This window comes from Trachinotus anak, unplaced genomic scaffold (assembly GCF_046630095.1).
Source record: "Trachinotus anak isolate AG129_WGS33_773 ecotype Australia unplaced genomic scaffold, CSIRO_AGI_Tana_v1 ptg000013l, whole genome shotgun sequence".
NCBI lineage: Eukaryota > Metazoa > Chordata > Actinopteri > Carangiformes > Carangidae > Trachinotus > Trachinotus anak.
This window is the reverse complement of record NW_027273864.1, coordinates 22,299,304-22,320,714: the sequence shown is the minus strand read 5'-3', so window position 1 is coordinate 22,320,714 and position 21,411 is coordinate 22,299,304. Positions and strand designations below refer to the sequence as shown.

The window sequence follows — 21,411 nt, the reverse complement described above, 5'->3', positions numbered from 1 at the left end:
AAAAAGCTACTAAGTGAACTGTTTTGGGGTTATTCAGTCAAACTACTGTTTCCAAGGCCAAGAATGGACTTTCCTGCCAAAAACTGAGTAGAATTTATAACTGCATTTTCCAATTTGTTTATTTTTGTGCAAAAAAATGAACCAATATTTGAGTATTGTATAGGTACCATTTTATTTTGAAAAACTCGCACCGGAAAAGCTGGTCGTGTTCTGGCTAGCGGAGCACAGGTCTGTGCTGATGGCAGGCGGCTACCTGTCAACAACCTAGGCATAGCTGATACTAAAGTCTGCGTGTCTTTTTGTCGTCTGCTCGTATCAGGTACGGACATGTAGTCGTTTACTGAATGAGAGATCTAAGATTTCCTCGATTGAATGATCGAAGCGGCTTAAAGTGCCGGGTGTTAGCATTACTTACGTTAGTTGATGCTAAAGCTTCGATGTTCAACACGTCGGCGAGCAAAGTTGTTCCAGTTGGTGGTGGAACTTCTGAGTTTCTATTAGTGATTACATTACATTTCATCTCATCAATATCACCGTCGAACCCGTTAATATACTAAAGGTTGGTGTTTGAAACTGTCTCGATAACAAATCTGTTGGCTAACCCTCCTGCTAACCTGACAGTGAAAGCTATTAAGCTACAGTTGGACTGGCTTTATGTTGCAGGTAACAGGAAGCACGTCGTTTCTTTGACAACTGTTGCTGTCCGACACACTGTACCTCTTTCTCTTAAACTATATTAACGTACCCCCCAACCCCCAACCCCCACTGCCTCCGTCTCTAGCGTTTAAGTTAAACTATCTTCTTGTTATGTCAAAGGATATTTTCAAAGATTAGCAAGGTAGCTTTAGTGAGACTTAATTTAGCAAGTCAAGGACGGGATTTTCTGTTATGGAAGCTACTCGGTGGTTTCTTGAAATAGCCAAGCTTAAACCAAACCACTGGGTAACATTCATGTCAGCTAGATAACATCTCACATCTCCGTTCAACAGACATAAGTGTTCAATTCAAAAATGTTAAAACAGTACAAGATCTAGTAGATAGATAGGCAATAATTAGAGTGCTTTTCAGTGGGACTATATGCAGAAAAAATAATGTAAAAGTATTTTTACAGTTTTATGTAGCTAAATTCATAACGTAAAGCAAATTCGCCTGAAATATTCTGTGGAGTATCGTGTGATAGTGTTGTTTAGTATTGTATCTTTGAGTCAGCATCACTTCAAACACACTCTTTCGCTGTAATGTCCTCAGATACCTGAACTGCCCTTTGTTTGAGCTAGATGGCTTCCCCAATCCATACTTTTCATAGTAACTCAAGCTAGGCTGTAATTTCCATTTACTCTACCAACCTAATTGCCTAATCACTCTTCAAGTAAGTTACCTGCATAAAGTCTTCCATGTTTACATTCGATGTCACTGTTTGCAGTTGTTGCAGGTCCTTTTGGTGCAGCCAAAAAAGGCTGAAGTGTTATGGATGAACCATGAAGTCTCAACTGCAAGTCACAGGTAAATTATTGTTATTGCACCACCAATAATTGTAAGATTGTGTTATAACAACATTAGGTTGTACATAGTTAAGTTCCTGTTGGAAAAAGAGGCTTAGAGAGCTGTCACTGACTGTTTTGGCAGTAAGCATTGGATGGCACAGGAAGAAGTGGCATTACTATATTCTTACATAGCGTTCAACTGACAATTTATTAAGTACACGCGCCTAAAAGTAATGCAGTCCTGTGGTGCTGTTTAAGTGCTATGCGTTATATTCACAGGTGTTTCGTTATTATTATTCTGGTGTTTTTTTTCTTTCTAGTGCTTTCGGCTAGGCTGAAGGAAAACAAAAAGAACTGGTTTGGTCCCAGTCCGTATGTTGAGGTAGTTGTGGATGGTCAGTCGAAGAGGACTGAGAAGTGCAACAACACACACAGTCCCAAATGGAAGCAGGCTCTCACAGTGTAAGTATGACTCTTGTGTTTGTGAGAGGAGAAGCACTTTAACAAATAGCTGATTAATTGTTGGATGCTGTGCTAGATAATAATAGAAATATAATTAATCCAAACCATATTTACTAATCAATAGCTGATATATTTGAATGAAAATAGTAGGTGAAACCACATAGTCCAGGTACCAAACACTGACTGCTCTGCGATGATGATTGTTGATTGTGGTTGTGCCATTAAAAGAGGGCCCAGCGTGAATATATAATTTAGTACGAATTTTTTTGCATAAATAATTAGAGCACAACAGAGTCTCAAAATTGCAGACTGCATCTAATCTAAAAGTTTGTCTATTTTTACGACCCAAGGGCTCATAAGTGATGTCTTAAAATAGTTTTCTGTTCTTAGCAAAGATGTACACAACTGCAGTGACGTCAAGAAAAGCAAACGAACCCTCACATTGTAGTATTAACCGGAAAATGCTTTTAATTAAGACTTCATGAATGACTTTAACCATGAATGAGATAACTGAAATAAAAGAAATGTGAGAGAAGATGTTGAGAAGCTATAACCTTTTACAGTGGGCCTCCCCCAACTTGAGAAAAAAAAAAAGAATACAACAGCCATTGCTGATTGATTTCCTCACAGCTGATTATTTTGTGTCATCTTCTCACTTTTGCACAGAATTGTGACTCCGGTCAGCAAGCTGATCTTCCGTGTTTGGAGCCACCAGACACTGAAAGCAGACATCCTGTTGGGAATGGCCACACTAGAGATCCGTGAGACCCTTAAGACTAATGACCTGAAATGTGAGTTCTCACTGCTTTCTTATTCTTGTGGGCTCATCTTTGTGTTTTTTAATTTTTCTTTTTTTTTTTTTTTTAAGTAGTTGAATTCAAACTCTCGACTAACTTTTACATTACTGCATGAACAGTTCCAAGCTAAGGGGGGTTGTATGAGGTAGTCAGGAAGTAGCTCCCACTGCAGGGATAATTTATTTCAGGATAATAACACATTGTATCCCTTGTAATCTTTCTTTCACTGTTCATTTTGTGTGTCTGTGTCTATCAACAGCCTGTCATATTTGGCAGATGTACACACTTTAGACACTATACACAGTTGTTGTGTAAGAGTCCATATCTGCCCGTGCTTGTTATGGGAATGCTTTATTGGGCTTTGATAAGCTTAACAACCAGCATGCACACTACTCTACTAGGTTTGCTTTTCACTGAATAAAGACCTCATGTAAGCTTATGCCCTTATTATGTGCTCCGAGTGTGTTTACAACTTAATACACTGACTCTCCTCAGACCTGGTCAGCATGCAGAAAGCATGTGACATTAACGTCTGGTCTATATTCTGTGTTACAGCTGCTTGTTTTATTTGCCAACACTGAACATGATTCTCATTGCCCTGCTAGCAGCCTCTCAAGGCTATATTGCTTGTCACACCTCATGTGACTAAAGGGCTTTGCGCTGGCTGACACTGCCATCTAACAGAAATGTTTTTCAGTGTTTGCTCATCTCTGATCACATTAGTGCTTACGTACACGGGCAATTTTGACCACTTCAGAGGCAACCTGCAAGCATGTGTTTTCATTTTGTTTTAATGGGTTAATGTGGTTTATTATGTGATGAGTTCACCTGAGGTGTGTTTTGTTAAATCCTCCAAATGACAACATGTTGATTCTGTTCATCCCAGTGTGTGAGGTGGTGCAGACGCTGCAGCTGTGCTCTGACAGAGACCCCCAGGATATTGTAGGTGACCTGTCAGTCTGCCTGGATGGCATGCAGGTGGACCCTGAAACCTTTGCCCAGGCAGAGAGAGAACATGGTAAGGAGCCTCACAAACAATTAAATCCAATATACAGTACAAGGTTGACTGCAGTAAGAATCCGAAAACATTAACTCCTTGAAGTTTAAGTCTACTAAGAGATTCTTCTTTTATTATTTGTTATGAGTTGCATAGTAGTCAATCTTTGTTACACTAAAAAGACACTCAACAAATACACAGTTATTTTAGCCCATAAGCAGAGTTTTTCATATAGCTAATTTTAGACTGTCACAGATATATTGGTATCGGTGTACAGTATATGTCAGCTAGTAATTTGCACAAGCTGTCACCATTACATAAACAGAGCGCTGCTGCACAAGAGCTTGTACAATGTCGCTCTTAGTACATATCTGAGTCACAATTATTTTATATCCAAATTGAACGACTCCTTATCAGAGGATCCTAGTCTTTGTCCTTATCCTCTATCTTTACCACTAGTTATAAATGGGTGTTTATGTTAAAAAACAAATATCAGCTATTTTTTTTTCTAGTCACATTTTGTTAAAAACTCTCAAATACTAATACCACTATTTGCCTCATAAATCTAGTATCCATTGAGCTCAGGTTCTTGGATATTGAATAAATGCCCAAGTGTTAAACTGAACCTTTTTCCTGCCAACAGGCTGTAGTCATAGCATCCTGTATTATTTTGTATAAATTATGTCATTTGCCTTCTTTTTCTCTAGCTGCTGTTCCAAATGGAATTGTGAAACAAAATGGAGACTCTGGCAACAGGTTTAGTAAACTCTTAATTATTGAACTATACATGGTTTCTTGTGCATATCATGTGTTAGGGGTTTGGTAATGTAAAAACATATCAGTAATTAATCACATATTTTTACTTTTGGGTAATTACTCAATGAACAAACACTACCTGTAAAGTGACATAAGTGTTAAGATTCACAATTTGATCCCCAGGTCAAGCAGAGACACGTCTCCTTCCAGTGACTCAGAGGAATGGGTCATTGTACCTAATGGTCATGCTACCAATGGTACGGCTTCTCCTTCACGGTCACCAGGGGGCTCCACTGCCTCACGTCCTCCTAGACCAACCCGACCTCCTCCTCCAACGCCTCGCAGACCTGCAGCCTCACCAAGTAGGAAAATCGTGAGATATCAAAGTGACATAACAGACTTTACAATACATTAGCTCACAGACAATTTACCATACCAGTCATTTCACATTCTCACATACCATGGATCTTCTTTCCTGTATAGAAGTATGTGTACATCTGTGTGGAACAACTGCAATGAGAGCAAATACAAATATATTCACAGACTTGCATGCTCTCTTCTCTGCCCTTATCCTTGCCTCTCTCCCCAGCCTCTTCTAGTAGTTCTTCCCCTAGTGAATTGAGTGAAGCCCCGGCTTCTGATGGCTCCTCTCAAGTGTCTGCCAGTGGGTGTTCGGATCAACAGGATGAATCAGGTGCAGCGACCGCAAGTTCCTCACAGACAACATCTGGCCCCAAACCAGGGACCTCTGCCTCAGCAACTGTGGCCACAGCAACCCCAAGAGTCACACCCATGAACAATGGTCCCTTACCACCAGGGTAAGAGAGCAAGGCAATATACTTGGTTCTGCAAGTCTGTACTGTTGCCACTGCTTCCTAGCAATTTTAGATTATAGCCTTAGAAATATTTATGTGTGTTGTTAATGTATTATTTATCAAATTTCCAGGTATTTTAAAGAATTTCGGATTTTTCAGTAACATAATCTGTTTACTCTGCTTTTGGCTTCCTGAACAAAACCTGTTTCCTGTACTTTGTCTTTGCTCACTCATTTGTATTTGCTCTGCAGGTGGGAGCAAAGGGTGGACCAAAATGGACGGGTTTACTATGTGGATCACATTGAGAAAAGGACAACCTGGGAGAGGCCTGAGCCTCTGCCTGCAGGGTACCAAAACACTTGATCCATATACCTCCAAAACATTTACAGACCAATTTCTCTCCTTCCCCCAGACAAAACCTTTTGTACAAACAAATGATCACTTTATATTAAAAAAAATAAACTCATTGAGTGACCACTCATATGGTGTCAGATCTAATTGATCCACCACAATAGCAGTGATGGAACTTGAACTTAAATTAATTAGTTGTTATTATTAAATTTACAATATTTGGTTATTTAAAAATCAATATTCAAGTACAACTCAGGGTGGATGCTATTGAAATAGAATAGAAATAGAATAGAATAGAATAGAAAGAGTTTATGAAAATACATTTTGGAGTGTTATAGACCACAAACTATGATGCTGGAAAGCACTTATAAATCATGTAAAGACAAAAAAGTCCACTGCGATATAAGACATTCTCAATCCAAATTCATTACATATATTGTAGTTCCTGACATTAGCTACTCTGTGGTGGTCTGGGGAAACACATACAGCAATTACAAATCCTTGCTTTATACTACAGAAAAGAGCCATAAAGATTATAAACAGAGTTGATTATCATGAACCAACCAACATATTAATAATAATAAACTCACAAGCTCTCAAATTTGGAGGTTTGGTTGACTTAAAAATTCTTAGTTCAAACTGAGACATTATGAACTAAGAGGAATTCACATGTTCACAAAAACAAAGATAAGAGCAAATTCAAAACAAAGATGAATAACAGTCAGAGGAATTGATTTGTCAAATAGTTTTGAAAAAGACACACTAAATAGTTTTTAAAATAAAAAGAAAATTACAAATATTAAACTTATGTATGAACAATAGTGTGAATCTTTGTTTTGGACTTTTGGGCGTATATAATGCATACATTATATTTCAGTTTATAAATCTTAAGGGGTCTGTTCAAAATAATTAATGTGGAAAAGGTAGGCATAATAAGCCAAGGCTTCAGCCTAAACCTTTTCAGTCAATATAAAGTTGTTTTAATTTGTCACTGTTTAAAAAAAAATGACCTATGATTATTTATTTATTTATTTATTTACATGTGTATTTTTATTAGTTGTATAAATTGAAAATGACCGAAATAAACTAAACTAAAAAGAAAAACCATAATACCATAAAAATAAACACAGATTAGTAGAGACATTTAATCTAGTTACGGTTCTTGAACAGATTTGAATAACTTGTTTTTCTTCTTTTAATATGGGTGTCCGGTTGGCACATCTGCCTTTTGGCCTACATTGTCAACTCAGTCTTGTCTCTTTTTCCTCTCCCTTCTCTATAGGTGGGAGCGCCGGGTGGACCCGATGGGTAGGGTGTACTATGTTGACCACATAACCCGCACAACTACGTGGCAACGTCCCACACAGGAGTCAGTGCGTAACTATGAGGAGTGGCAGCACCAACGTAGCCAGCTGCAGGGAGCCATGCAGCAGTTCAACCAGAGGTTCATTTATGGGGTGAGAGTTCACACAGTCTTGGAAGTGTTTGAAGATTTGTCAAAGACATATTGTATTTGTTAAGATTTATTTATGGAGAAAACGAAGTGGGTGTTTTGAGAAATTTTAAAACATGCATGCATACTATATCTGTTTAAGAACAGTACATAGAAGTATTGGAGGCACTTATTCTGATAAGTCTGATACTGTACTTTAATAATACTGTATAAATGGTTGCTTTTCAACTTTTTTAATGTGATGGTTTTTATGTTCACTTGTTAGGCTGATTTATTTTACTTGGGAGAAACATAAAGGCTGTGCACAAAGTATATAGTTTACACCTATTACAAATAATTTGGATTTTATTTTGTAGGATCTCAGGATAAGCACATAGTTGATTACCTCTTTAACACCCACTGAGAGTCAAGATAAGAATGCTATGTATGAGGTCTGCTACACCTGCATCATGGTAATTGGTAAAAGCAGTTTTTTTGGACTTAATCATCATGCGTCACATTCTCTCTCCTGCTCAGCTCCAAGACCAGCTTGCAGCCACAGCCAATAAAGAGTTTGACCCACTGGGACCTCTGCCACAGGGTTGGGGTAAATATCACTGAACATTAGACATTTGGTTTAGTTGAACTTACTGAAATGTAGAAAAATATGAAATCATAAAGATATTTTATGAAGCTATATGACACTGAATTAAAACTGGAAAAAAATTAATTGCTTTTTTTTAATGTCAGAAAAGAGAACAGACACCAATGGCAGAGTGTATTTTGTTCATCATCCAACTCGGACGACACAGTGGGAAGATCCCAGGAGGCAAGGGTGAGTGTATGCTTGTTTGTGTATGTGTGCCATGTAATATGCATCTTGACATGCCATAACTTTGTCATATAAGTGATTCTGCCATTTAAGTGAGATGTAATATTGTCAGTGCAGATAATTACCTTAACTGTACATTTCCCTTATTTCCTGTGAGAGGCACTAATGTGTCACCAACTTGCTCATTTGTAATGCTCAGAGACTCTTTAATATCAGTTTGAGTCTAACTTTTTTTGAACGGTTGGTTATGTTCACATGTATTTATGTCGTTTAGGCTGCTAAATGATAAGCCTCTGCCAGAGGGCTGGGAGATGAGGTTCACTGTGGATGGTATTCCCTACTTTGTAGACCACAACAGGCGAACAACAACCTACATTGACCCTCGCACAGGAAAATCTTCACTGTAAGTTGTCAGGGTGTTGATTTAAACTGGCTCACATTAAAATATATCTTGTTTTCTCTGAGTATTCTAAAAAGTAGCCTGGACACTAGCACCATTAGATTAATTTATTTGAATGACATACACAATTTTCCCATAAAAGCAATCTCTTCCACATTACATAGAGTAAATAAATTCAGTGGCAGTAGAGAAATGTTTATAAGTGCATGTTTAAATGTGTTCAAATCCGATCAGTGATCTGTATAATATCAGGTGCCCCTAGTGATCAGTATTGGCATTAATTAGCCTTATCAGAGAATCCTTAACAGAACAGTAGCGTCATTGTACTTTACAAATTGTGGCCGTTTACAAAGACAGGCAGATACAGCACAGGCATGTATTACCTAAATGTAGTTGTTTATCTGACAGGGAACATTTTCTTCTGATCTTTTCCACAGTGAGAATGGGCCACAGATAACCTATGTCAGGGACTTCAAAGCCAAAGTGCAATACTTCAGGTTCTGGTGTCAGGTATGTGCTGTTTGAACATCCCAGCTCAGGTGCTGAAATGCTTTATCTGTCAATATGAAATAATTGGTTCTTAATTTTCATCTATCTATTGATACTGTAGCTTCACATCTACTGGTACTTGAATATGTAAAGATAAAAGATAATGCACATGTTAGTTTGCTGGTATATAGTATTGAAGTATTTATATATTTCATGTTTTTTTTCCCCTCTTAGCAAATGTCGATGGCTCAGCACATTAAGATTACCGTCTCCAGGAAAACCTTGTTTGAGGATTCGTTCCAACAGGTGCTCATTTGAATACACTGTCTTCTCACTCTGTTTTTCTGTTTAACAGCATTGTCTTCTCAGTGCTCCATGTGTGGAACTGTTTCAATTCTTAATCTGTATTTAAAGATAATGAGCTTCCACCCTCAAGATCTGAGGCGGAGACTGTGGGTCATATTCCCTGGAGAAGAGGGTTTGGACTACGGAGGTGTGGCCAGGTAAGTTCAACAACTGTTGATGTTTTTTTGTACAATTGCTTCTCATTGTATGAATCATTAGGTGTGTTCTGTCCGCATTGGTAGCTTTTATTTTGACGCTACCCTTGCCCCACAAAACCTGTTGTAGTAAAAGCAGCAAGAGATCTTGTGATTGCTCCTTTAACAAGATTATTCAAACCACTCCACTTAACTCTATAACTAGTTCTTTTTGTCCTCTGTGATTCTATTTTCAGGGAGTGGTTTTTCTTGCTTTCTCATGAGGTTCTGAACCCCATGTACTGTCTGTTTGAGTATGCTGGCAAGGACAACTACTGTCTGCAGATCAACCCTGCCTCTTACATCAATCCTGATCATCTCAAGTACTTCAAGTTCATAGGACGCTTCATTGCCATGGTATCTGCACTATTTGTCAACACATTTCTGACTGTGCCATCAATATATGAGCACAAGGTGATGGAATGTTTTATTTGGCCCACAAGATGGATTGTGTCACCTGACAGCCGTGCATTTTCTTTCTAGGCCTTGTTCCATGGCAAATTCATCGACACAGGTTTCTCCCTGCCCTTCTACAAGCGTATCCTCAATAAACCTCTCGCTCTCAAAGACCTGGAGTCCATAGATCCAGAATTTTACAACTCACTCATATGGATCAAGTAGGTCTGGGGATACAAACCTTGATACGTGTCTTGGTGGGTGGGTAGCTGATGGACATGTGCATAATTGTGTTAAGGACAGCCTAAAATGGCATGTTTGTCATCTGCTGTGGTGTACCCTTATTTACTTTGTGAAAAAAATTACACATCAAGATTTACTCCATTGTTGAGCTGTAGTGTAGCCTTTTTGATGACTCTCTGGCCCGCAGGGATAATAACATCGTGGAGTGTGGTCTGGAGATGTTCTTCTCAGTCGACAAGGAGATCTTGGGGGAGGTCACCACCCATGAGCTGAAACCAGATGGAGGGAACATCCAAGTAACTGAGGAAAACAAGGAGGAATACATCAGGTACAGTTACATCCCGTATTCATCCACCTCAATTACTTTCACTTTTATTTCTAATGCATTTACTGATTAACTGAGTGGCACCCTGCCTGACTTTCATTATTTGTAATAAACAGTGCAATACACTGAATGTTTCATTGTTAGATATTCAGTGTTTCAAGCAACCAGTAGTTCAAAGGTCACACTCAACTCCACAATTTTCTTTGCTCTGTGGGAATTTTATTATGTGTATCTTCATATCTTTGCGTTCAGGTTGGTGGCAGAGTGGAGGCTGTCCAGAGGTGTGGAGGAGCAGACGCAGGCGTTCTTTGATGGCTTCAATGAAGTTCTGCCTCAGCAATACCTTCAGTACTTTGATGCCAAGGAATTAGAGGTACTGAAGTAACTATTCTCTTCAACATTTATTTAAACAGGGAAGTTTGATGTTTGGGGTAGTGTTTGTCCTTCAGTAGGGGAAAAAACATCCAACCACCCAATTTTGAATATGTTCTCTACACGATAAAGATGTTGCTTTATTCTTCTCTGTAGGTGATGCTGTGTGGTATGCAAGAGATAGACCTGGTGGACTGGCAAAGAAATACAATCTACAGGCATTATGCTCGAAGTAGCAAGCAGATACTCTGGTTCTGGCAGGTTGGTATATATATGTACTGTAGCACAGACTCAGACTGTACTTTTCAGTCAAACTGTAAGATTAAGACATTTTTGATTTACCCCTTCCTTGCTATAGTAGATTGATACTGCACAATACTAGCATAGTTAATGCATTCATTTTTCTTGACCTTAGAAGTAAAACTTTGACTGGATCACTTTGGAAAACTACTAAAATATAGTATTAAAAGTATGTCATAGTGGATTTGTCAAGGGCTGTTAACAGAGAATGATCTATTGACAGTTTGTGAAGGAGATGGACAATGAGAAGAGGATGAGACTGCTGCAGTTTGTCACAGGAACCTGCCGTCTTCCTGTCGGTGGCTTTGCTGACCTGATGGGTATGCAGAATAGACACACACACACACACACACACACACACACACACAACATGATTTAATTCTGTTGATTTAATTCTGTGTTAATGTTTATTATTAATTTAATATAGGAAGCAACGGACCCCAAAAATTCTGCATTGAGAAAGTGGGCAAAGACAACTGGCTTCCACGAAGCCACACATGGTAAAACCAGTTATTCTGCTTGTGCTTGCATATAAGTCCTTCTCCTTCATCCAAACAGATGCAGGATTAAACTCTCACGACCAAACCCTATTATTATTTTCTGATTCAGCCACTTGCAAAGCTTCCTTTATTGTTAGTCTTTACTTTGGCATTTGAAGTTATATAATACTATGTGAGAGTGCATTGTTACTGTATCCTGAAATAGATAATTCACAAAGTGTTTATTTAGCTTATTTGTGCAGCATCATGCCAAATGAATGCAGCAGTGAAGCTGTGAATATTTCTCAGGCATCGGCAGGTTGAGATAATTCAGTGTGTTAACACTGAACAAGACGGAAAAGCGTTTTTTAATCATCAGTTATTGTATGTTTGAACACAAGTATGAGGGTAATAACTTGAAAGCAACTAAGCACTTTTCACTGATGTATATTGTACTAACCATTTACAGAATATTACCAGACACTATTGTTATGTTTATATTTTATATTGAGGTTCTATTTTAAGTATATTTGATAGTCATGATTTTAGTCATTTATTTTAATTCTCTTTTTTCTCTTTGTGTCTCCTTGTGCTGTTTTTTTTTTCCTTTGTTTGATTTGTGATTCATGTGTGATTTGGCTGCTGTAATGAGGCAGTTTCGCATTACAGTTACTGCAGTACTCTAGCTAAGAGGTTACACATTGAATCCGATATATTTTTGTGAAGAATCATTGAGTTTCTGTCTCATTTCTCCATGTAGCTTTAATCGTCTGGACCTCCCTCCTTACAAGAGCTATGAGCAGCTGAAGGAGAAGCTCATATTTGCCATAGAAGAGACAGAAGGCTTTGGGCAGGAGTAATGCAACAAGGGCAGGAGGTGCAGGATGGGATGGAGGAGCTGTGGGCTTGGAGGACCCATGTCCATTTCAGACAAGAACACTTCCAGCAGATTCTCATTGCAGCCAGGAGCTGCTTATAAATTGGTAGATTGATGTACCATTTTTTATTTTCTGTCACATTATCATATGCAGCAACAGCTATTTCTAAGCTGTTCAGTTAAATAGATTCATATTAATAGATTAATTTAATGAATTAATTTGCTTCACAACAGACCCGTGAATCCTCCCCACCCAGTTTCGCTTATCACACATACAATCAGTTCCTTTCCTAATCCCCATCGCTATCGGGCGATGGCTGCAGAAAAGACATCTTTGTGCATGTCTGCACTCGCTGTATGTTGAGTAAGTGCAGTTTCTACACGTATGTCTATTAATCTTAGCAGTGGTAACGACTCAAGAGCTTATGCAGAATGAACTATTTCAGAGGAAAGAACAATATTTGTGCGTTTTGACATAAAATAAAAAAGGTTCATATCTAAAAGCAACATAAAAGGCACATATGTGGTTTTGAGTCTTTCAGGCTCAACTTTTTATTTATTTATTTTTTTTCTTTGTTGAAAGGATGGATGAATGGATGGATGATTTTTATCAGTAGCTGATTGACTGAACTGACACCTGTAGCACATATGTAGTTTCGATAATTTCGATGAATATGACCATGCTAAATTGTAATAATCATTTCTGACATGTGGACAGGTTGATTTCTTAACTTCATAGTGAGCTGAAACTTTGAAAACAGTTATGTAAGCAGTAAGATGGCTGTGATTGTTCTTAAGAGAGGTTGTATTTTTATGTGCAATAGTTTTGTAGAAAACATTTTGCCAGTAAAAGAGCCAGGTTTGATCATTTTTATAGCATTTTTGTTAAGTTTCAGTATTTACCATTGATTTAAATTTCTAATATGAGTCGAGAACATTATATTGTATATGGTGAAAGTGCTTTGGTTGCGATTTTATTTGACAAACTTTGCCTTCCCTACATGGTCTGTGCTGTACATAATATCAGCCTTTTTGACTAATGATAGACACTCGAGTGTGGGGGACTCAACGTGTGACATATTTCTTAAGTATCTTGGTAACTGTGAGCTGTTGCTGATGACGTGGGAGCATTAGGATGTATTGTGTAATGGAAAACAATTATTTGTTGAATGATGACATTCCCACTGAATGGTAGCCACTTTGCTGGTAGATATCCAGAAGTATCATTCTAGATCAGTAATGAAGATACTGAATCATAACTGTTCAGTGTGTGCAGTGACTAATGCGGTTTATGTAAATATACTTCTTAAGTAGAAAGTCGTGTGTAACATCTTAATAGTCATAATTCACGCAAGCAGTGGATCCTCTTGAGTTGCAGGCTTAAACTGATAATTAAGATATGAATTAATGTAAAAGTAATTGGCCCTAGTTTTATAGGGTGCTAGATATTTAGATTTGTACAGTAATAGCCTATTCCATGTCTTTTCCAAAAATAGCTCTGCTAATGTCAAACTTAAGGTTTGTTTTTAGTATCAGGTAGAGTATCATTTTAAGAAAACGACTATGGAACCAATCACCAAAGGATTTAATTTAATTTTTTTTTTTTTGTGAACAATTTGACATAAAAGTCTAAGTCACTGAGTGTAACCAGTTCTTAACATCTCCTAAAAGAATTGCACATTTTACATCAGTTGTCACTTTTGAGTTTTTAGTTGTTCTTTATTTTACCCACTATAAGGAACATAGATGTGAACAAAGCGGTAGCACTATCTCAATTTTAAAAACGATTTGAACAGAATTTCAGAAATATTTTATCACTAAAACAAAATGCAGATTTCTCCTTTAAGGCAGTTTTAAGGAAACCTAGTCATAATCTTTCTTAGAGAAGTTTTACCTTCATCCCTGTGGATTTGAAATGTTTTCAGGCCTATCACAAAAATGTTTTTTATACACAGTATTAATATGTGTTCTTACAGTGTAGTTACATGAGGTCTTCTTGCTTAATATGAGCAGAGCCAAATATATAAATTGTAATATGACATTTTTAACGACTAGTAAAACTCAAGCTCTGTAGTGTGTGCATAGGTGGTGTGGTGCATCGTTACATGACATTATTTTGTTAATATATGCATCCCACATCACTGAGAATTTGAAAGTACAATTAAAATTTTAGCCGTTTCCCAGCAAAATATAAAAGGAAGAATTTTTTCCTATGAATTTATATGAACCTTGTGGCTGTATACCATTTCATAATGCTGGTACTATACAGAAGAAATGTTGGTTGTTCTCACTGACTTGAACTCTCCCTCACTGAACTCACAAGTGTATTGACCCTCTCTCAGTACCCATTACAGCTTCATAGTTAACTGTGTCAGATGTTTCACATAATCTCACGTGTTCCCTTACAGGCAGTAATTCACACACACTCACAAATCTCAGTGTGTAGCCACTGCTGTGCAGACTTGTGAAGAGATTATTGTTGTAAAAAATAAAACCTTGATTTGAAAAAAAAAAAGAAAGAAAAAAGTTGTGATTAAAATGTTGACTGTTGAATATGTTAACATGTTAAAATTACAGCTAGTGAAATAGCACCTTGACACTCCAAAATGGCTGAATTAACCACTTAAATGTTTAATCACTGCTGTGTTCCAGATCATGGGGCAGTTAAATGTATAGAATTATGCAAAATAGTGTTTTAGTTGTACTGATTACATTGTAAATTATGTTGATAGTGTAATCACTGTTTCTTTTTTTTGAAGCTCTAACTTTTTTCTGATAAGTGGAAATCAATGGTTAATTACTATTTATTTGGAGAATGGGTTTCATGTAACAATGAACTGGATTGATTTAGAAAAAAAAATAATAAAATGATTTTAACACTGGACTCCTGTAGGTCACTTGTGAAGAGTAATGATTATTGTCATTGCATTGCAGAATTTTCATATTTGTTTACAATATTTTACACAATTCATTTCGTTGCATTCATTTGTGTATTTCTTCTAAATTAACCCAAGGCAACAGCTTTTTTTCCATATTGCATATCCTCTTACATTAAAGAAAAAATAGATGCTTTCCAATATTTTATGAAAGAGCAAAAAAGTACTTAAAGTATACTAAAAGATATGTATGTATACAAAATAAATGCTGGATTTTTTATTATTAATTTATTTATTTTTGTATTTTTTAACTGCAGTACATTTACTTGACTGCCATATTCAATAGTTAGTTGGCAGATCAAGATTTTACACAGAAAACATATGATCAGGTTATATAATACAGTTTTTTTTCAATTCATTTTCAGCCACTGGTTATGGTACTTAATGATGCTTTCAGACACTTGTATGAAGCCACAGAACAAAGATTAATATTTTGGTTGTTTATTTTGTCTGTTTTAAATGAGACATAATCTAATTATACTTTCTCTTATGAATAATTAAAAAAAACAAGACGTGTGGTCAAAAGCGCATAAAACACGGTTTGGATTTATTAGTTATTTACACATCTAGTAATTATCAAGTGTCAGTTTGAATGCTTTGAATACATGGGCGTTGACTTTTCCCCAGTATTTCTGGTATGTTTACTTCCTTAAACTGACTTCTGTTAACAAATGATCTCTGTTTGTTCTCTGATTGCTCATGTATTTCTTTATATTTCTTACTCTGAAAGGTACACACACAAACACACACACACACACACACCACCACCAGATAAGAATTACACTACACACTTAGACACAATAAATTAAATTACAGTTTCTGAGTACATTTTTAATAGAAAACCTGTATTTTACCTCTGTTGGTTTAATAAAGTAACAAATGACAAGTTCCAATCTTATTTAAACTTCAGTATAGTGTTGATGTTACTTCGAGATCATACAATCGTTATCGTGAATGACGTAAAGTAAAAAAAACAACAACAAAAAAACAAATTGACATTAGAGGAACCTTTGATTGCAGCCCTGCCCCACGGCGGCCTTTCGCTGTGACGCATCCATGTTGTGCAACATGAATTCGCGTCCTGTCTTCTGTGGTCGAAAGTCATGGCGGGTCCTGATCTGATAAAAACTCTCTTGTATACCGTCAATAATCTGCTGCAACAGGAGAAATACAAAGCGGCTTTGGCGGTTTTGAAAGGCTTCAGAAACGGCGTCGTGTGAGTGAACACGTCAAATAAACTAGCGAGTTAAGCTACAACAGTTTACTTCTCCACCACAGAGCTGGGAGCTGGTAGGTCCCTGGTATTACTGTGGTGGGTGTAGCTGTCTGCAGCCGCTGTCGAAAACTTCAGCTCGTATTTGCAGCTGTCTGTTTCGTGTTCATGAGTTTCTTGGCCACACTAATGATGGAGTATGAGTTCTGGGGCGCCTGGACCTTGTTTTGAAGACAGTTGTGTTCCCAGACAACACTGACATTACAATGTGTTTATTTCTCAGATATGGGGCCAAAATCAGAGCACCACATGCTCTGGTGATGACATTTCTATTCAGAAGTGGCAGGTAAGAATTTGAGCTGTGATCTAGTTGCATTTTTAAATTACAGTACCTTGCTGTTACATCACCCCCTATGCCCCTTAAGACTCAACATGCTGTTCTTTCCTCTGGTAGTTTGAAGGACAAGCTCAAAGCCATTTTGAAGGCCACTTACACCCACTCGCGCAACCTGGCCTGCTTTGTGTTCACCTATAAAGGGCTGCATGCCCTGCAGCAGAAGATCCAGGGGAAGAGTTTACAGTCTCACTCCTTTCTGGCTGCCTGTGTTGGAGGATGGTTGGTGTTTGGTGACAACAACAGCATCAATAGCCAGGTATGACAGCCCATTGGTCCAAAAATCCCCTGTTACACAAACGCATCATCATAAATCCAAGACTGTGACTGATTTAGTAAATGTGTTAAAACTCCTTCTGTTTTACTTCAGATCAACATGTACTTGCTGTCCAGGATCTTGTTCGCCCTGTCTCGGCTGGCTGTAGAGAAAGGATTTATCCCCCAGCCTAAACACGACCCATTCCCACTCTTCGCCACCTTGGTGTGGGGCATCGTCTTGTGGCTGTTTGAGTATTACCCACACACCCTCCAGCCCTCACTGCAGTCCTCCATGAACTACCTCTACCATGATAGCAATGTGTGGCATGATATAACAGACTTCCTTGTATATAATAAGCCAAGGACAGCGCCGCAGAAGTGAAGCTTTTTTTCTTTATTATGGACTAGCTCTCTGCAATACTGTAATTGGACTTGTATTTTTTTATAATTACTAATATTCCAATTTGTTGAATGTTGCCTTCTTTAAATTATTGTTTGATGATAGTTTATACTATTTTTGTTTTATTAATGTTTGATTTATTGACTCTCGAATTTTCTTGTGTCTGGTCTGTACTTGTTGTACTTGAATGTTGATATTTGTGTCTGGTATGATTTTGCTGTTGATGTTTGGATGATTGTAGAATTGTCTGATTTTAATTTCCATGAGAATATCACTAAATCCAGCTGCCACAGAATAAAAGGCAAAAGACGTTTATTGCAGTCTGTTCTGAACCTGCAGTTACAGAGAAACACAAAATGTCACAATCAGCAATCTTAGAACAGATTTGGTTTAATAATAAAAACTATTGTGTTCTTCTATATAATGCACACCTCATAAAAACTGGAAAATGGCAGCTGTAAATTTTATTTTTTTGCTCTGAAGAAGAGCTGATCAAGAGTAGCTCATGGCATCACCGAGCTTCTCTTTCTGCAAAGCAGTGTGCAGGTTACAGTGACGACTACCTGAAATATGGCTTAACTTTGTATGTGTTCTTTTAATGACCCGAGGGTTGGGGTCCCTCACACATTCAAAGCCATTTAGCTCCTGCCTGCCTCACCTCCATGACTAAATACTGGGCGTACATATTTAAGCTTTTGTACATTTACTAATGTTTATGCTGGTTTAAAAAGTGGAGGTGTGCCATTATTACATAATATTTAAGAAGGGATCAATGATTGAGATTTTGTTCAACCTATTTCCAGTTTTTCTTCTTTTCAGAGGCTTAATCATCACTTTTGCAAATTCAACATCCACCCAGATGAATAGAACTGCAACTCATTACCTCATCTACAAATGATCTTTGCCTTACTACAGCACAGTACAGTTGCGATTAGTATGTATAATATGGTCCTAATTTATTCTTTTTTATTTTTTTATTTTTATATGACTCCCTAATATAGTTTCAATATTTGTGATTGTCAGTGGTGGAAAGTAACAAAGTGCATTTACCATATTCAGCTCTGTATTTAAGTGCAGTTTTTTTTAATTCTTTACCATTTCCTTTTTATGCTACTTTTTGCTTGTGCTTCACTAGATTTCAGAGGGAAATATTGTACATTTAACTCAACTCCATTAATTTTATTTGAAAGCTATTGTTAGTATTGGGAGATCAAAACTTTGTATATAAAACATATCAGTTTATAATATATGATGGAATGTTATTCAATAAAATAACCAACAGTATCTAGAACAAATAAAATTAGATACCTGATAGCTAAAACATATGAATTCCCCTTATGCAGTAATGTAGCAGAGGCAATCAAATAATATAATTATGTAATACTTTGAGATACTCCATTATTGTCTAATTGCTGCCTATTGGAAAGCCTATATTGACCCTTAAAAAAGTGCAAAGCTCCAAAACTGCTGGTAAGAACTTATTAGGTCATAACCAACAAACTAACGTAATTGATCTTTGCTCTCTTCTGTGGAACCGGGTGTGTCTGATCACTCATGCAAATTCTACCTCACATGTTAAAAGTAAAAAGCCTAATTGCACAAAGCTATTTCCTCATCACATAATTGTATTGTCTTAAAGGAAAGTAGTGTCAGTTTTTAATTTGAATCATAGGTGTTCATGGGTACCTGAAGCGTGGGTGTTGACCTGGTTTGATGCCTCAGCAGACCGACAAACTGTCCTGGTGACGCCTACAAAAACCGCTAATGTCAACTTCATGGGGGTGCTACAGGAAAAGTCAGGTGGATCACCAAAGTCACTAGTAGCCCATACATCCTCAGGGACTCATGAATGTCTGAACTTAATCTTGTGCTAATCCATCTGGTAGATTTTGACATATTTCGCCAGATAAGAAAGAATGTTGACCTGCTGGTGCTGCCAAAGCAAAAGTCAGGGGATCACCAGAGTCATTAGGCTTCATCATCTAGTAACCATGAATGTCTCTACACAATGTCATGTTCAGATATCCAAAAGTGATGGACTGACCAACTGATAGACTGACAGACTAACACTGTCATCCATACAACCATGCAGCTACAGCCTGAAACTCCTAAAACTGTCCATTGTTTCAAATACTTGAAACTTTACTTGCAGGGTACAACCGACGACTGGTCTCACATTTCTTTAAATATTGTCTTTAGAAGGTGTTATAATGTTGTTACATTTGACACACTGGCGATGAGGGCACCAGATAGATAGATGGAGCAGAAGCCCATGTTGTAACACTAAAAAACATTCATTCACCAAAAAGGCATCCCACGCAACACACTGTACATATATGACATTGTTAATAGGTGAGTGCACAACTACATTATTTGCATAATCAAGCTATTTTTCTGTGGAGACAAGGCTCTACATGAATGGAAACACCAATTAGATGCAAATTAACTCCCACACTTCTTTGTTCTTTCTGCGGTGGAAGAATCTGTGTGTTAGTGCAACACTTGCAAGACAGTAGGCAGTAGATTGAAGGGTGTGTGTGTGTATGTGTGGGGGGGTCTTTGTGTATAGAGAGAGAGAGAGAGAGAGAAAAAAAAACATGGAGTGTGGGTGTGCATCTTTAAAACTGTGATCCATTGTTTATCACATAGTTTGTATTAATGTATTATTATGGGCATTTGCATATTTGAACTGATGCATCAGTTATTAATGTCTTATCAGAGCAATACAATGAAGTAGAATAAAGGAAAATAAAATAAGGTAAAATAAAAATAAAATAAAATAAAAATACATTGCTGGGAGCAGAAAATAGCAGGAAGCATTCATTCAGCATACCACCAAAGACTGGTGTCATGTTTCTTTAAATATTGTTTTTAATAGGTGTTATAATGTTGTTGCATTTGACTCAGTGATATGAGGACCCGAGATAGCGAGATGGACAGAGCTGCAGCCCGTGTTGTAACACAAAGTTAATATCTATTGTCCATAAATACATCCACGCAATACACTGTAGCCTGCATATCTGGCATTGTTGACAGGTGAGTGCACAACCACTTTGACATGACTTACATAGTAAAGCTATTTTGCTTTGGAGACAAGTCTCTACATAAATGGAAACATCAATTAGATCTAAATGAACCCCCATGCTTCTTTTTCTGGAGCAGAAGTCTCAGTTTGTTAGTGCAACACTTTCAAGGCTGCAGGCAGTTGATCAAAAGGTGTGTGAGTGTGTATAGACAGAAAGAGAGAAAGAGAAAGAGAAAACATGGCGGTTGTACGTGAGTGTGTGTGTATTTTTAAAGCTCTGATCCATTGTTTATCATGTAGTGTGTTTCACTGATGCCTGTATAAGTAGGAGCTATAACCTTTTGTATTTTCTTTTGTTACTGAAATCTCTGAAAGCTCTTGAACTGCATTCAACAGTAGAGATTTTCAAAACTTTACATCACAAACTAATGTAACTAATGTAATGTTTGTTTACTCACATATGGCCTGCCTCATACGTGAAACTGTAAACGCATTTTGTGGCACGTAGTTCGGATATCCAGAAAAAGTAGTCACTAGCCTTTACACATAAGGATCATAAAAAAAAAATGTGTAAATGAGTAAATGAAAAGATTAAAAACAAAATTGAGTAAATTAAAAATAATTGAAACCACAGCAGAAAAACAGTACCTGTCCCTGAAAACAAAAACCTGAACCACTTTCAGTTTTCTATGAAGATTTCGCAACAGCTTTCTTTGAATTTTTGCTCACACTTTTGTTGGACTGGGTGAGCCTGATTACTCATGCCAGGCCCACTTAATGCATGAAGGGCTACACCTGGAAAATGTTCTCAGGAAATGCTTTCAGGGGTGGGGCAAAAG

General features: G+C 37.4%; 2 protein-coding genes across 3 annotated transcripts; both read left to right on the top strand.

Annotated features, from left to right (window-relative positions):
• Nucleotides 1-192: 192 nt before the first annotated feature.
• itcha (itchy E3 ubiquitin protein ligase a) lies at nucleotides 193-15,230 on the top strand. 2 transcript variants are annotated; one of them, XM_071494267.1, is made up of 24 exons: nucleotides 193-319; nucleotides 1,424-1,503; nucleotides 1,805-1,946; nucleotides 2,613-2,737; nucleotides 3,630-3,761; nucleotides 4,448-4,496; nucleotides 4,680-4,858; nucleotides 5,086-5,314; nucleotides 5,563-5,658; nucleotides 6,945-7,119; nucleotides 7,632-7,701; nucleotides 7,845-7,929; nucleotides 8,201-8,329; nucleotides 8,764-8,836; nucleotides 9,050-9,121; nucleotides 9,230-9,318; nucleotides 9,552-9,711; nucleotides 9,838-9,971; nucleotides 10,181-10,321; nucleotides 10,571-10,691; nucleotides 10,847-10,951; nucleotides 11,214-11,310; nucleotides 11,418-11,490; nucleotides 12,230-15,230. In XM_071494267.1, exons 2-24 carry the CDS (start codon nucleotides 1,479-1,481, stop codon nucleotides 12,327-12,329), a joined length of 2,601 nt encoding a protein of 866 aa, XP_071350368.1. In that variant the 5' UTR covers nucleotides 193-319; nucleotides 1,424-1,478; the 3' UTR covers nucleotides 12,330-15,230. The 2 variants fall into 2 exon arrangements, with proteins under 2 accessions (XP_071350368.1, XP_071350369.1); XM_071494268.1 differs by lacking the exon at nucleotides 193-319 and adding an exon at nucleotides 420-559 and having other exon boundaries at nucleotides 12,230-14,861.
• Nucleotides 15,231-16,319: 1,089 nt separating this feature from the next.
• Nucleotides 16,320-17,860, top strand: pxmp4 (peroxisomal membrane protein 4). Its single transcript, XM_071495080.1, has 4 exons — nucleotides 16,320-16,498; nucleotides 16,779-16,841; nucleotides 16,950-17,148; nucleotides 17,260-17,860. The coding sequence occupies exons 1-4, from the start codon at nucleotides 16,386-16,388 to the stop codon at nucleotides 17,527-17,529; spliced, it is 645 nt and encodes a 214-aa protein (XP_071351181.1). The 5' UTR covers nucleotides 16,320-16,385; the 3' UTR covers nucleotides 17,530-17,860.
• Nucleotides 17,861-21,411: the final 3,551 nt, after the last annotated feature.